The sequence below is a fragment of the Lepidochelys olivacea genome, assembly GCF_965140295.1.
Source record: "Lepidochelys olivacea isolate rLepOli2 genome assembly, chromosome: 2".
In the NCBI taxonomy this organism is placed as follows: domain Eukaryota; kingdom Metazoa; phylum Chordata; order Testudines; family Cheloniidae; genus Lepidochelys; species Lepidochelys olivacea.
In genome coordinates this window covers 82,593,252-82,607,445 of record NC_140412.1, presented here as the reverse complement: position 1 = coordinate 82,607,445, position 14,194 = coordinate 82,593,252, and the positions used below count along the sequence as shown (strand labels likewise).

At 41.0% G+C, this 14,194-nt stretch overlaps 1 protein-coding gene across 1 annotated transcript in view; it reads left to right on the top strand.

The window, feature by feature from the left end:
* CABLES1 (Cdk5 and Abl enzyme substrate 1) overlaps positions 1–14,194 on the top strand; it is a 122,134-nt gene that overhangs the window by 87,752 nt on the left and 20,188 nt on the right. Inside the window, exons 5-7 of the mRNA XM_084620440.1 lie at positions 4,620–4,716; positions 6,364–6,520; positions 7,683–7,786. Coding sequence (XP_084476566.1) covers positions 4,620–4,716; positions 6,364–6,520; positions 7,683–7,786 — 358 coding nt within the window. The remainder of the gene's footprint in view (positions 1–4,619; positions 4,717–6,363; positions 6,521–7,682; positions 7,787–14,194) is intronic.

The following is a 14,194-nucleotide window of genomic DNA, read 5'->3' as shown; positions in this document are numbered from 1 at the left end:
AATTCACTTATCAGGCACCTGTTGTTGTAAATAGACTTTTTTTTCTTTTTAGGTTTCTGGGAGTCAGGTTAATATTTAATTGACTTTTAAATAATTCACTGAAATGTTCAGCTAGCAGTGTCATTGAAAGAGCAAGTGCACAGCAGGAATCTTGCAGCGGGTTTTATAGATCACATCCAGGCATCTATTTTAGAATCATTCAAGAAATGTTTCTTTACTGAAGCCAATAATGTGTGATTTATGGACTGCTAATCCATGCTTAAAATGCATGTGGTAAGAGTTTCTGCTCTGATTTTTGTTTATTCTGATTGTTTATTCTTTCCTATATAGGGCAGAAATAATCAAAGCGAGTACTTATCCTATAATAATTTTGCCATTGGATCACAAGTCACACAATGCTGTTCCAGGAAAAATGCCATGGTACTGCCGTAAAATGCAGAGAGGGAAAATAGCACATTTTCACTACTTTCACTGTAGCTCCCAAATAACCAGCATGTTGAACTCTGAACCCTGTCAAAACTTCAGATTTAATTTTTTACATACAGTAGGTAAATAGCACCCACCCAGCACCGCATTTCCTGATACAAAGTGCACAAATAAAATGTTTGGGGCCTAATTTTCCTGGAACTCTTATGTAAATCTGGGGTAACTCCATGGAAGTCAGTGGAGACAAAAAATAACGTATGAAGAGAATCAGGACCTAAGTGCATTATTATCCACTAAGGTAATGTAAGAGACCCTCACTTTGGCATGGAAGGTAATAAGTAAGATTTTTATTTTAACAACATCCCTTGTTTCCCTCTCCTTTTACTGGAGAGAGTGTTTAGAAGAAACCCCCCTCTCTGACAGTCTCTTAGATGATATGAATGATAGTGATAACTGTCCTTTGGAGGGGGAAAAAGAGCAGAAGTCAGTTGAAATGGTTGGAGCTGTTGTTGTTTCCAAGAAGACACAAAAGAACTGCAAAGATAGAAAATGCAGCTTCTGGTGTTGACATTCACTTGCAATTGCACTGCTGAAACAAACACGGGCATAGCACATCGTTTTATTAGCCACTCTGAGACCTGGCAAACTTGTACTGGTGTCGGGCTGTTTAAGTTGCATCTTCAGTCACAGGCTTATGGCAGTGTTGCAAAATATACAGATTTAGCTGGCTAAGCTGGACTCTCATTATAGAACAGAAGGCAAAAGAAAGAGGGATAGGAAAGGGAAGCAATAAGGTGGGAAAGGAAAAGGACACAATGGGGCAGTGACAAAGTCTCACTCCCAGATGGTGTTTGGGATTTAGCCAGAGCCCATGGAAGTTGCAATGTTATCTGGGTACCCTCTCTGCTCTGGTCTGGTCAAGATCTCTCTCAGGTTCAGGCAGTGAAAGCCAAATGCTATCCTGGTAAATCCCAGGGTCTCAGAAAATAAGGGGGGGATGGCAGCAATGATGGTGAAGGTTGCTCCTTTCTGTTCTCTGATCTTTCAGTCAGCCAGCATCGGGGTAAACAGCTTTCTTCCCCACCTCCAAAAGTTTCTTTTTGAGGTCCCCAAAAGGGAGTGATGGGTGGAATAGCCCACTCTTATTATTTTGTCTAGCAATTAGGACTAATTTCCGACACACCAGTTCGGGTTCATCGATTACCGGTCCAACACTTTTCTTGTTTACAGGTATAACCCTAATACAATCCTTGAATTATATCAGTAGCCTTTTTGTTTGGACTAATTCAGTCTGTCTTCCTGTGGCACTTTTTTCACAGCCACATTTATCGTTATAGGTTATTGTGACACTTCATACTTTTTTTATCCACTTTCACGCAGTTAGGCTCACAAGTGGCTTCGACCGACCAGGCCCCAGTCATTTCAATAGCGCTACCACCATATAAATAATAAAAACACAGAATTTGGAGCCTTAGAAATAATATATATAAGATTTTTTGGGGGGCCAAACAGTGGCAGTTTGCCACTGAGCAAAGTAAAGGGGCATCCCATGAGGCTCCTGGTGAGGAATAGAGCCTTAACAGTTACAGTCCCTCTCTGGAACACAGGGGTTATTTAGAGACTGCGCCTAAAGAACCATGGAGTCTGTCTCCCCTGGTGTGACTGGCCCACTCAGCAAGCTGTATAGGAAGAAACAGCCATGTTTCAGCTCCTCCTCTACCTGCTGTGAGGCGATGTAATCCCCAGGTGTTGAACTGTGCTCTCCTGAATGGTGGGATTGCTGAGTTCTAGTGGGGAGAGACTCCTTGCACACTTCCCTAGTTCTCTGCATCCCAGTACAATGAACTTCTGTAGTCTGGCCTTGCATTGATAGTTCCAGAAAAAAAATAATCACAGAATGACTTTGCCTAGGCTCCAAAAAGGTTGTTTGGTTGGGTTTTTTTTAAGTGTGTCTGGCTCAGCAGGGAGCCTATAGCTAACCCATGGGAGTCCTTGGGACCTCCTCTGCCATTCGGCCCTGCCCACACACATAGACTTGCATTGCTTTAGGTCTTGGTAATGGGCAAAAGACCAATAGTAGAGGGTAGCAGACTGAGAGAATTACGTGCTCTGAGTAAGCACTGTTCTCCGCAGTCCTTTATTACATGGGAGAAGGACGTGCCTGCACTAAAGTGGTCTCTTCATTTATATGTAAAGAAGAACATGCCCAATATTTTAGACCAGTCCTCTCCAGAAAAAGAAATTGTTCTTTCTAGCCCAAGGGCGATGGGTTCCAAACAATAATATTTTACCACTATGTCTTACAAAGCAAGCAGGCAGATACTACCTAAAAGTATAGGTCTTTGGGAAAGGAGAAGACTGAAAAAGTGTTTCTAAGTGACACTTTCAGAACAGTACTTAATTTTAAATGGGATGGGAATAAATGCACTGTAGTAGCAGGGCCCCAGGGATGTACATTCATTTTAGTAAAGTAAAAGTGACAGAGAAGATTGAGACACCATTCCTCATTAAACTTCAGCTAATGTTTAGGAAACATTATAGTTTATACTCTTGTTAGCTGCCCCTGATCTCACCGACAGAAGAATCAGTTTCTCTTAAGTCTCCAGGGCTACATTTCTGAAAGACAGCTGTGCTGATTCTTTAAAGTATGCTGGCTTGCTCCTTTCTGAACGTTAGCAAAGATACCTAACTTTGGTTTTTTCCTTTGATTGCATTAAATAAAAACTGTTCCTTGGGATTTTGTTTTGTAGTCAGAATGACATAAGTTCCTCTATAGTCTCCATAATCTTTTTAGGAAGAAGACTAGAGTACTTTCATATTATTTCAAATAATTCATTTAGCATCTTGGGAATTTTTTAACATATATTAATTTCAAATGTATTTGTTTAAAATAAAGTTTTTATGTTGGGGAACTAATGCAGTAGGGTCTTAAATACCATAAAAATGATAACACATACCGTTTTCTCCTTTTAATAGAAAGTGTCCCTTTAAGCCTCTTATTCCAAAGTGCACAGAACTTAATCTGGTGCTTCTGCTAGAATGTTATTTTTATATAATTGTTCTGATCGCGCAGTAAAATATCAGGTAACAAAATGAGAATGTAGCATTGTACTAAGTTAAATTCACTTAAACATTTACATTTTTACAATGGGTTAAATACCCAGTACAAAGTCTTGCTTTATTATAGAAACACTTTATCCAGAAGGTGGATACATTTTGCTGTTAATAAAAGTTTATTGTAATTTACGGAGCGCTTACCCTCCTTCCCCCCCAGTTTTGGGGGAGAATAAACTGAATGACAGTTTGCATTGTGGACAGAAGGAAGCAGAACAGGGTAAACTCCTGAAGATTCAACCGTACAGAATATGAAACATCACAAACTAAGGCCTCATTCCTTTAGTCCCAAGTCCAGTGAGATGCTTCACAGTGGGTCTCATCTTTAACACCGCTATGTAGACTTTCCAGTTGTTTTGGCCATAAGGCCCCAACACAGCAAAGAACTTAAGCACATGCTTAACTTGAGTAGTCTCACTGAAACCAATCTAATTAGGCGTGTGCTTGAAGTGCTTTACTGAGCTGAGGCCTATAGTGCCCTTCCTGAATAGAGATGCTTAAGCATGTGCCTAACGTTAAGCACATTTTAAAGTTGCATTGTAATTAATGGGATTTAAGCATGTGTTTTAAAGCTAAGCCCAGGCTCAAGAGCGGAGAACTTAAATATGTGCTGACATGTTTTTAGGCCTATGTAGGGATCAGGTGGGCAAATCCCAGAAGATAAATCCTGCAGTTGCAGGGAAGTAGTCATTTGTGGATCTCCTTAACCTACACTTTATCCTCTTCCTTTTGTTTGGTTATGAGACAGATGTGTTATGATTCCCAATTCCAGCACGGTCCACCTTTCTTTGACTCACTCGGGGTTGGTTGGTTTGGTTTCTGTTCTGTATGGGTAAAACATAAACTATAAAGTTTTATAGAATTTTTAGCTATAAAGTATTTTCAGTAGTATAGTGCAGTGTGTAGAAGTTGTCTGATCTGAACTGTCTGTAGTGTATGTTTTATTAATTTATTAATTTATTAATTAATTATTAATTTTATTATCTTATTTCATTTGTCTTTGGTGGAGGGTAGCAATAGTCAGTGTTTCTGCTCCCATCTTAGGAAAAATGTGTTTATTAGTGGCTTCTGTTTTCCAGGGATATGAAATTAGAAGGACGTTGTGTGCCTACTGGAGGAGTGTGTTTAAAAGAGATAATTGGTCTTGAAGGTGTGGAACTAGGGGCTGATGGGAAGGTAAGAATGTTAGCTTATTAGATCTAATTTTATGATGAAAATGTAAAATAACTAAAGCCAAGTTCAAATTACATGTTGCATTGTAATCTACATAATGTAAAAGAGTAGGGTATAATGCAGTACATACTGAATTATTATAAAATGAATGAAAAAAAAAAGTGTGCAAGCTGTCAGTGCAAACCAACTAGTTTTTTCCTGAAGAAATCATCCTCTGGTCATAATTAGGGCTACAAATTATTAGTAAATCCAATAGCACTGCTCTGTCCTCAACAGATCACGTCACAGTGTATTGACTGGTGTTAGAAAATCATGTGTTAGGCAATTACAAACAGCATTACAGCTTCCTTTTTTATTTTAGTGAATCTTATACGTAAAATATAGCCGTAACTTTACTTCTGTGCTGTGTGAATACCTCAAAAATCCACAAATATTTGCTTGAATAAAAAAAAAGAATTCTGAAACTTTGGGGAAACAAATTTTTAAGCACAGAGAATATATGACTCAAATGCAAGTATTTGTGCTGAAAACCTAGTTCAATTGGTACGCATCCAAGGAGTAATAGAAACAATACCTTGCTATTTAGTTATGATTTGTATTGTGATAGGGCCTAGATGCCCCAGCCTCATTGTCCTAGGCATTGTACACACACATAGCAAAGAGATGGTCCCTGCCCCAGAGATCTTACAATCCGTGACCTATATGCGCAATCAAAACTAAACACTGCTCACATTTTGAATTTGATATACACACAATTAACTGCTTATAAACAAAAAATTATTTTTTGAAATTATTCCATGATTAATTTTGAACAACAAATACATTTGTAGAGCCCTTCAAATCCGTGGCTATCTGCTTTATATCCGTGGATATCTGCATCCGTGGACTGTTTTTGTGGATTGAATACGGATGCAAATTTTGTATCCGTGCAGGGCTCTATACCTTTGAGAAAATAATACCTGCATCCTGTTAAATACGTAAGTAGATAAAAAAGGAAATTAATCAAATAAACTATTCACTGCAAATCCTTCATTCATCTTTATTCCACGTTGATAGGCAACAGATTACCTGCAACATACCAGTGTCTAATATCTCCCACGCTAACCAAGATGTTAGGAGGGAAAAGTAGCTTCAAAAGCATTTAATCCTGAAACAACTGATACTGCTGCTCAAGCAAGTTCACTCTGGTCCCAGTGGTGCTGGAGAACCTGTACACAGGAATGCTATTTCAGGAAAGAAATTGTGGAAATCTGCTACAACTTTCCTAGGAGGGGGGAAAAAAAGCAGGTGAGGCCTTATCCAAAATCTACTGAAGTCAATGTAATCCTTCAGCTGACTTCAACGGACTTTGAATTAGGCCCTTTATTAGGATTTGGTAAATATAACATATCTGCTTTTTTTTTAAAAAGGACATAACATGTATGCAAAAGCTTTTCAGGATGGATGAACTGATCACACTGAAAGGAAAACAAGTGGCTGGTATTAATCTGTGATTAACTCAAAATCCGAAACATAAAAAATTGAATTTGATAGTAAATGCCAGCCACGCTGCATGGTGTCCCCAATTTCAAACCCGATCACATCAATTGGATCCTATTAAGGCTGAGTTGTGTGATTAACTATGTGCCTATTCTGGCTCTTTCTGTCTAGACTGTTTCTTACACACAGTTTCTATTTCCAACCAATGCCTTGGGAACACGGAGAAACACAATTGACTCCACCTCCTCCTTCTCCCAATTTCGCAATGCAAGCCATCGTAGCCTTTCCTTGGCAAGAGCTAACAGCACGCAGGGGAGCATTGACACAGGTAACTTCATAGGAGTTATTTATTTTAATATCCCTTCTCACACTTGCTATAGGAAGTTCTTCACACTGTTGTTTGCTGGGGGGAATTTTTTTGCCTTTTCTTTTTTTTAAAATGAAGCAAAATTCAGTCTCCAAACAAAGTAACGGGTGATGTAGATGGTGGAAAAAACCTTTCTCTAGTTGCCCATACTTTGCTTAGCCAAATTGGTTTAAAGTTCATAGAATCTCAAACAAACAATATTACTGTGGCATGTAGCCCATTACCATCTTCCCACCCACCACTCTCACTTTCTGGGACTCTCTCAGTGGCTGTCTTTTTTTTTATCATCATACATAAGGGCCAACTTTGTCTCTCTCTAAATTACTGTGGAAGAAACAGATGTTGGTATCAAAGTCATAGTTGTAAAAATCTTACTTGTGGCTTTTTGCATTATGGATAATGAAGGCTGCATTTTCAATATCAGAACAAACAAGGCGATGTCACCTTTTTTCTCCCACTCTCCCAAAAGTAGCTATACGTTTAGGGTATCTTTACATTTTACCTGAAGCAACTCAAAAGGTCTGCATTAATAGGAGAAAAATCAAGGCAGATGCTTTATCATATTCACTTGCTGATTAAAATAATTTGAAACTCTTCCCCATGTCCTTGATCTGGTTTTACCACGTGTACCTCTCATCTAAGTATGGAGGGGTGTGTATACTGTAATGTGAAGATCAACATTTAGATGGCAAACTTATGATTCATGGCTACACTATGTAAACTCACAAAGAGTTGTGAATTCAGAGCTTGGAGAACTACAGATTATATTAATAAACGGTAGGTTCAACATCTTTCTTCAAATTATACTGTCATTGGAGCTTGGGGACTTTACATTCACCACAGCTTTAATGTATACATGGGTTTGTCACACACTTCTGTGTATTTAAAAGGAATGGCAAGCAAGAGAGTTTATGATTTTCAAAGGCCTAAGAGAAGCAGGCACCAAGCTATTATTCAATTTCAACAGGATTTTGTTGCCGCTATCTCCCTTAGGCTCCTTCAGAAGTCCCAGACAGAGGTAATTTTGTCCATTGACTGAAAACTTGCTTGCTGCATATGTTAAGTCTCAGACATTTCTTGATGCAGTTAATTGTTCAATCACTTTTTTATATGTTCTTTATAGGCAGTGACCTGGGAGACTATATTGACTATGACCCAAATCTTTTAGATGATCCTCAGTGGCCATGTGGCAAGCACAAGCGGGTTTTAATATTCCCTTCATATATGGTGAGTAACACTTGATAATAGAGTAGTTAGTAGGTACATTTTGATCCTAGTGGTTAGGACTTTGAAATCTCCTGCTTAAAATCATCACACACCATTTATACCTCCTAACAGCAGCATTTTGGAATCCCTTGCTCTAAATGACGAGGGACATGTAAAAGTAGGTCCATGTGGGTGTTATAAAAGTAAAAGCTTTTATTACTGCTTAATTTCATGGATATTTTAGATGTAAGTCTTGTTGGTTAATAATGCATTTATTCTATTCCGTCTTTCAGTGGGTTACTTTTATTTCCTCTCCTTGGCACTTATTTCTCATGTAAATGTGATATCTGTTGCTCCTAGTTTCGTATGAAGCTGCACAAACAGCGCTGTGTTTTTTTATTCCTGTCATCGCTAGGGTAGAACTCTGGTTTCCAGCAGGTTCTTTTACATTCTTTGACGGTGTTATATAGGCTGTTCTCTGTTTTGACATGGGTTGCTCTTTGTAGTCTCAAAGTAAGAAGGAAAGTCCCATCACTAGCATAAGCCTTATATTTTCCATGATGTCCAAAGCTGTAATAATTCAGGCTCATAATTCTGCCCATCTCAGTATTTTATGTGAGAAGAGAAATGGTTCTGCAGCCTTCTGTTTCTTTTTAATTGCATCAAGTTTACATTATCCTTCCTAGAATTTGGTGCACATCTTTTGATTGGGGGGGCAGTCTTGCAACGTGCATTACACAAGAGTGCATGTGCCCATGCACAGGGCATCCAAAGAAGGTGAAACAATAGGAAAAAAATTCAGACTCCCCCCAAAAAAGGCAAGTTTACATTTATAACTATGTATTTGGATAGAGCTGTATGGCTTGAAATCTCAGAAGAATTGGTCCATAACAGAAAGCTATTGGGTCAAGTATTGACGTAGCTCAAAACAGGTCGTCTTGATACTAGTACACGAGCAGCTAAGCATATGCTGTGTAAAGTTTCTTTTTTCCCCGACCAGTCTTTATTTGATAAACAGGATACAAGTGTTCTCTTTCCACCCATTACTTCTTCAGACTAACACGTTGTGTGCTCCAGTCAGAAGTGATGTCTGCTCCTCACTGCCAGACGTTTTCCAGCTACTGCATAGAATGGTTTGATTTAGTTCTGCCGCTCCCTTTGTGATGACTGATCTGTCCCTCGAAGGGACAAATGTAGAATCTCCTCTGCTTTACTTCCTGCTAGTTTCACTCTAGGAGCTTGAGAGGTATTTTGGCTTGCACCTCATGGCTAGTGAAATCTAAATACTGGATCTGTTTTGAGATACCCTCTCTGTCAGGGACAGTGAAGCAGGGAGGTGTCAGGGCTGGGACAAGGCCATCCCAGTGATCCTGTGCTGCTACAGCAGTCCCTTGGCAACTATTGCAGATGGACATAAGTTAGAGCAGCCTACAGGGGCTTTCCACCAGGCACTGAACTGGCACCTGGTTGTCTGAGATATCAGGGGAGTGCAGAAATTGCATTCAGTCACTTTGGGCCCTACACTGGATGCCGTTCAGCCAGACCTGGGAAACAGAACCCTGGTATATATTTTTAATATACACATACTGAGAGCACACAGATATAAAATTAATACTGGAATATGATGTTTTATAAAATGCCAGTAAACAGGATGTTACACTGGAAACGTGTTAATTTTATAGAATTAAATTAACATCACTCCATGTGACATGATTTAGGGGGATGACTTGCCTGAAAGGATTGCAAAATCTGGCCCTTAGTTTTAAACATTGCACACATTTTACTAACTCCTAGGCAGGTCTTTGAATGATAATAAGTTTCTAACGAGAACTACCTGCATTTTGTGCTGCCTTGTCCTCAGATTTATTAAACTAGAAAGTGTTCAAAGTGGCTTTTAATAGAGGGAACACATCCCCACTGTCCTCCATCAGTTCAAGCCTCTATCTCAATAGGAATTTCCTGTATACAAGCATCCTACACATACATGTATATATCCACTGTGCTACAGGCCCAATTTCTATTGAAATAACAAGTCATTTAAGATGGTTCGTTTGCGTAACCAGACAGTGATGTACAGACTAGGGGATAGTCACTTGACTATTTTTCCCCCTATAGCATACTGGGGGATTTGCTGCCATGTTTTAGAAATGGATGAAGTGTCTTGAACAGAGGAAAATTGCACCTGTTCATTGTGAAGTAGATTCATTAGAAGGCTGCAATATCTCATTTGTGATAGCTATCCTAGATCTTTGAATGTACTCACTTTTTCTCCCCTGCTCATCTCAGAAAGTTGCTCTAACCACCCAAGACTTGGTTCATTTCTCATGTCCTTTCCTGTCCTGGTAGCATGCCAAAGTGATATTTACTTACATGTTCTTTTATCTTACTGGTTATTCAATCTCCTCCCTTCCCCCCCTCATCTTTATAAAGCTATGTACAACTTCCCTGCAGGCAAGCTGTTCGAAAATGGTAATGAGTGACAAAACCTCTCACCTCCCAAACTGCCTCTTCTGCAAAAAAAAGTGTGCACAGTACAGGCATGGGGTCATACGTTCATCATAGCGTCCAAGTATCTGTCACCTATTGTAGATTAAGATGCTGTTTTGTCTGGAGACTTCCGAAAGAGTGTATATAAATAACAAATGCTTTTCCACTTCTTTGTACAATGAAGCTGGGAAAATGATACCCACTTAATTAGCTCTCTGTATAATTCATAGTATAGTCCGTATAGCCAAACCAAGTGATATGGTAAAAAGATGTGAAAAATAGCTTAAAATCCAATAAATGAAGTTGGATTTGTACAAATGCATGGAACAGGAGACAGACCCCTATTGCAGAAATTACAAATGGGAGGGCAATTTGGACACAGTCTGGTAGTTCACAGTGCTCTGTTAATATAGCTGACTGTGTTGGAAATTTGATTCTGAGGATGCCTCGGTAGCCTTAAGAAAGGGAAAATGCTAGATGAATGGTGTAAAAGCTTTATGGTGCCTATTTTTAAACATAAAGGAGATATTACTCTGTATGCTGATTATCACCCAATTAAGCTGACGTCACATGCTATAAAAGTGTGGGAGAAGATTACTGAAAAGGATCTGTGTGGAATGGCTGAAATTTGGAAATGTGCGTATGGATGCATGCGAGGAAGAAGCACAATGGATGCCATATTTGTGCTACAAATCCTCATGGAAATGTTTGGAGTGAAGAGACAGCTCTTGGTCTTTGTGGACCTGGAGAAGGCATACGATCATTTACCAAGAGAACTAGTTTGGTGGCATTTGTGGTGCGCCAGAAAGATATGTTCATCTTACCCAGGATATATATGATGGTGTGACTACTGTGGTCAAAACTAAATATATATATATATAGCAGAGAATTTTCAGTAAATGTTGGCCTACATCAGCAATCAGCGTTGAGCCACTTTTTGATTGCAGTTGTCACGGAAGTGAGAATTTATGAAGGGAGAAGCCTTGGAATAGGTTTTCACTGATGACTTAGTGATATGTGTGGAAGATTGACAACTTTGAACTGGCAACATACTTTTGAGCCGGATGGGCTTAGAGCAGCTGTTCTCAAACTTTATTGCACTGCGACCCCTTCAAAAAACAAAAATGACTACACAACCCCAAGCCACACAGGGCCCCACAAAGCTAAGTTGCATGGTCTTTGGCTTCATCCCCTTGCAGTTGGCTCAGGCTTCGGTAGGGCCGGCATTAGACTTGCTGGGGCTCAAAGCAGAAAGCCCAAGCCCCGCCACCCTGGGCCGAAGCCCGAGTCCCACTGCCCAGGGCTTTGGCTTCAGTCCTGCATAGCAGGGCTTGGGCTTTGGCTTCAGCCCTGTGTGGTGGGACTTGGGGTTCAGCTTTATGCCTGAGCCCCCATGAGTCTAATGCTGGCCCTGGCAATCCCATTAAAATGAACTCGTGACCCACTTTGGGGTCCCAACCCACAGCTTGAAAACCACTGGCTTAGAGTGAATGTTGTAAGACTGAGGCTCTGAAAACTGAGGGAGAAGAACTCTGCCTGTGATATTCTTTATGATGAGAGCTTAGAATAGGAAAACAATTTAAATACCTAGGATCAGTGGTTGCTGATGATAATGTCCTCATGAGTGATGCCTGGCATTGTACTACAGCTGCTTGATGCAAATGGTGGGAGCTGACCCCAGTTTCTGTGACAAAAAGATGCCAATAAAGATAAAAAAAATAGTGTATAAAATTGTAATTCGACCCATCTTAATGTACAGAACAAAGACTTGACCAGTCACAAGGAAGGAAATTATTATGCTCTCCACAACGGAAATGAAGATGTTGAGTTGATCAGATGGTTTGACACTCCATGGGAGAAAATGAAATGAGGGGCCTAATACAGGTTGCCCCAGCTGAAGACAAGTTAAGAGAGGCAAGGCTATGTTCGTATGGACATGTCCAGCAGAGCCCCAAGAGTTATGATGCTAGGATGGCTCGTGAAATGATTGTTGACAGAAGACAACCAAATGGGAAGACCAAAAACTTGGTATATGGAATCAATATCAGTGGACCTTGGAGAGACCAATCAGCATAAACGCCTGGCCTACTATCATGAGTTTTGGAAGAAGGCTATAAAACTCGCTGATCCTGAATAGGGAAGTAGAAAGAAAGAAGAAGAGGATGCCTTGATATTAGATAGCAACACGATCTACATAGTACAGCAGTGTGTTTTGCTTTGAAGAGCTATCTATCCTGTTCTGAGGAAATGTCCTGGAACATCAGCATTGATCAGAATCCTAGCCCAGGCAGAGCCTGGATCAGAGGTATGGTGAAACTTTAGGCATTTAAGATTGGCTGTGTTTCGAAAAAGTTCTCTGAGAAATGTGTCTAGCCGCCTCCCACCACATATATTTGAAACTGCAGAAAATTCAACTTCTTCCTTTTGGCATCCTTTCCTTCCTCTTTTCTTTTACCCATTGCTACCGTTCCCCACTGTGTTCCCTACAACCTTCTTCTGATTCATAGATATTAAGGTCAGAAGGAACCATTATGATCATCTAGTCTGACCTCCTGCACAACACAGGCCACAGAATCTCCCCCACCAACTCCTGCAATAAACCTCTCACCTATGCCTGAGCTATTGAAATCGTCAAACCATGGTTTAAAGACTTCGAGGTGCAGAGAATCCTCCAGCAAGTGACCCGTGCCCCATGCTACAGAGGAAGGCAAAAAACCTCCAGGGCCTCTTCCAATCTGCCCTGGAGGAAAATTCCTTCCCGACCCCAAATATGGCGATCAGCTGAACCCTGAGCATACGGGCAAGATTCACCAGCCAGATACCCAGGAAAGAATCTCTGTAGTAACTCAGATCCCACCCCATCTAACGTCCCATCACAGGCCATTGGGCCTATTTACCATGAATAGTTAAAGATCAATTAATTGCCAAGATCATGTTATCCCATCATACCATCTCCTCCATAAACTTAGCAAGTTTAATCTGGAAGCCAGATAGGTCTTTTGCCCCACTGCTTCCCTTGGAAGGCTATTCCAAAACTTCACTCCTCTGATGGTTAGAAACGGTCATCTAATTTCAAGTCTAAACTTCCCGATGGCCAATTTATATCCATTTGTTCTTGTGTCCACATTGGTACTGAGCTTAAATAATTCCTCTCCCTCTCCAGTATTCCGCTGTATGGCCTCTGTTACTATTGTGTGTCAGGATTTTGCCTCTAAAACTATTGACTGTCTAAGCCAGTGGTTCTCACACTTATTGAATCACGCCCCCCTTCTGCGTGTCTGTAGCCTTTACGCCTCCACACACAAATATTGCCCAGCCAGAGTGGAGAGCAGCGGCTGCTGGCCAGGGGCCCGGCTCTGAAGGCAGCACCATGTCAGCAGCAGCACCCAAGTAATTCTTTTCACGGCAGACTTACCACCACCCTTACTTGTGTGTTGCTGCTGCTGCCACCCTGGGGCTGACGGCTAGAGCCCCACCGCCGCCTCCCGGTGAGGGATCTGGGCAGGGAGGAAGGACAGCCTGAGCCCAGGGTGAGGGACTGAGTGGTGGGGAAGGAGAACCCAAGCTGCCTCCAGGTGAGGGATTCGGTAGGGGAGAAAAACCCAGGCAGCAGGGCTCCGGCTATCCCCTTATCCACTCCCCCCACTTCCTAGGTACGCTCAGCCCTTCTGCACGATCCCCAGCCACCCGGGGCTGACAGTCAGAGCAATTTAAATAAATAAATAATGTGAAAGCGCACAGCTCGCGAGTGCGCCTCCCTTGCCACATTCCCTTGCCACATTCCCTTGCCTCCCTTTGGAGGCACACCCCATTGTTTGAGAATCGCTGATCTAAACACATGTCTTTCGTTAGATGGGCCTTAAACTCCTGTACCTTGAAAATTCTCACTGCACCACTGGAGCAGTATCAAATAAGTAGCTTACCAGGAGCGTGTTCTTTGGT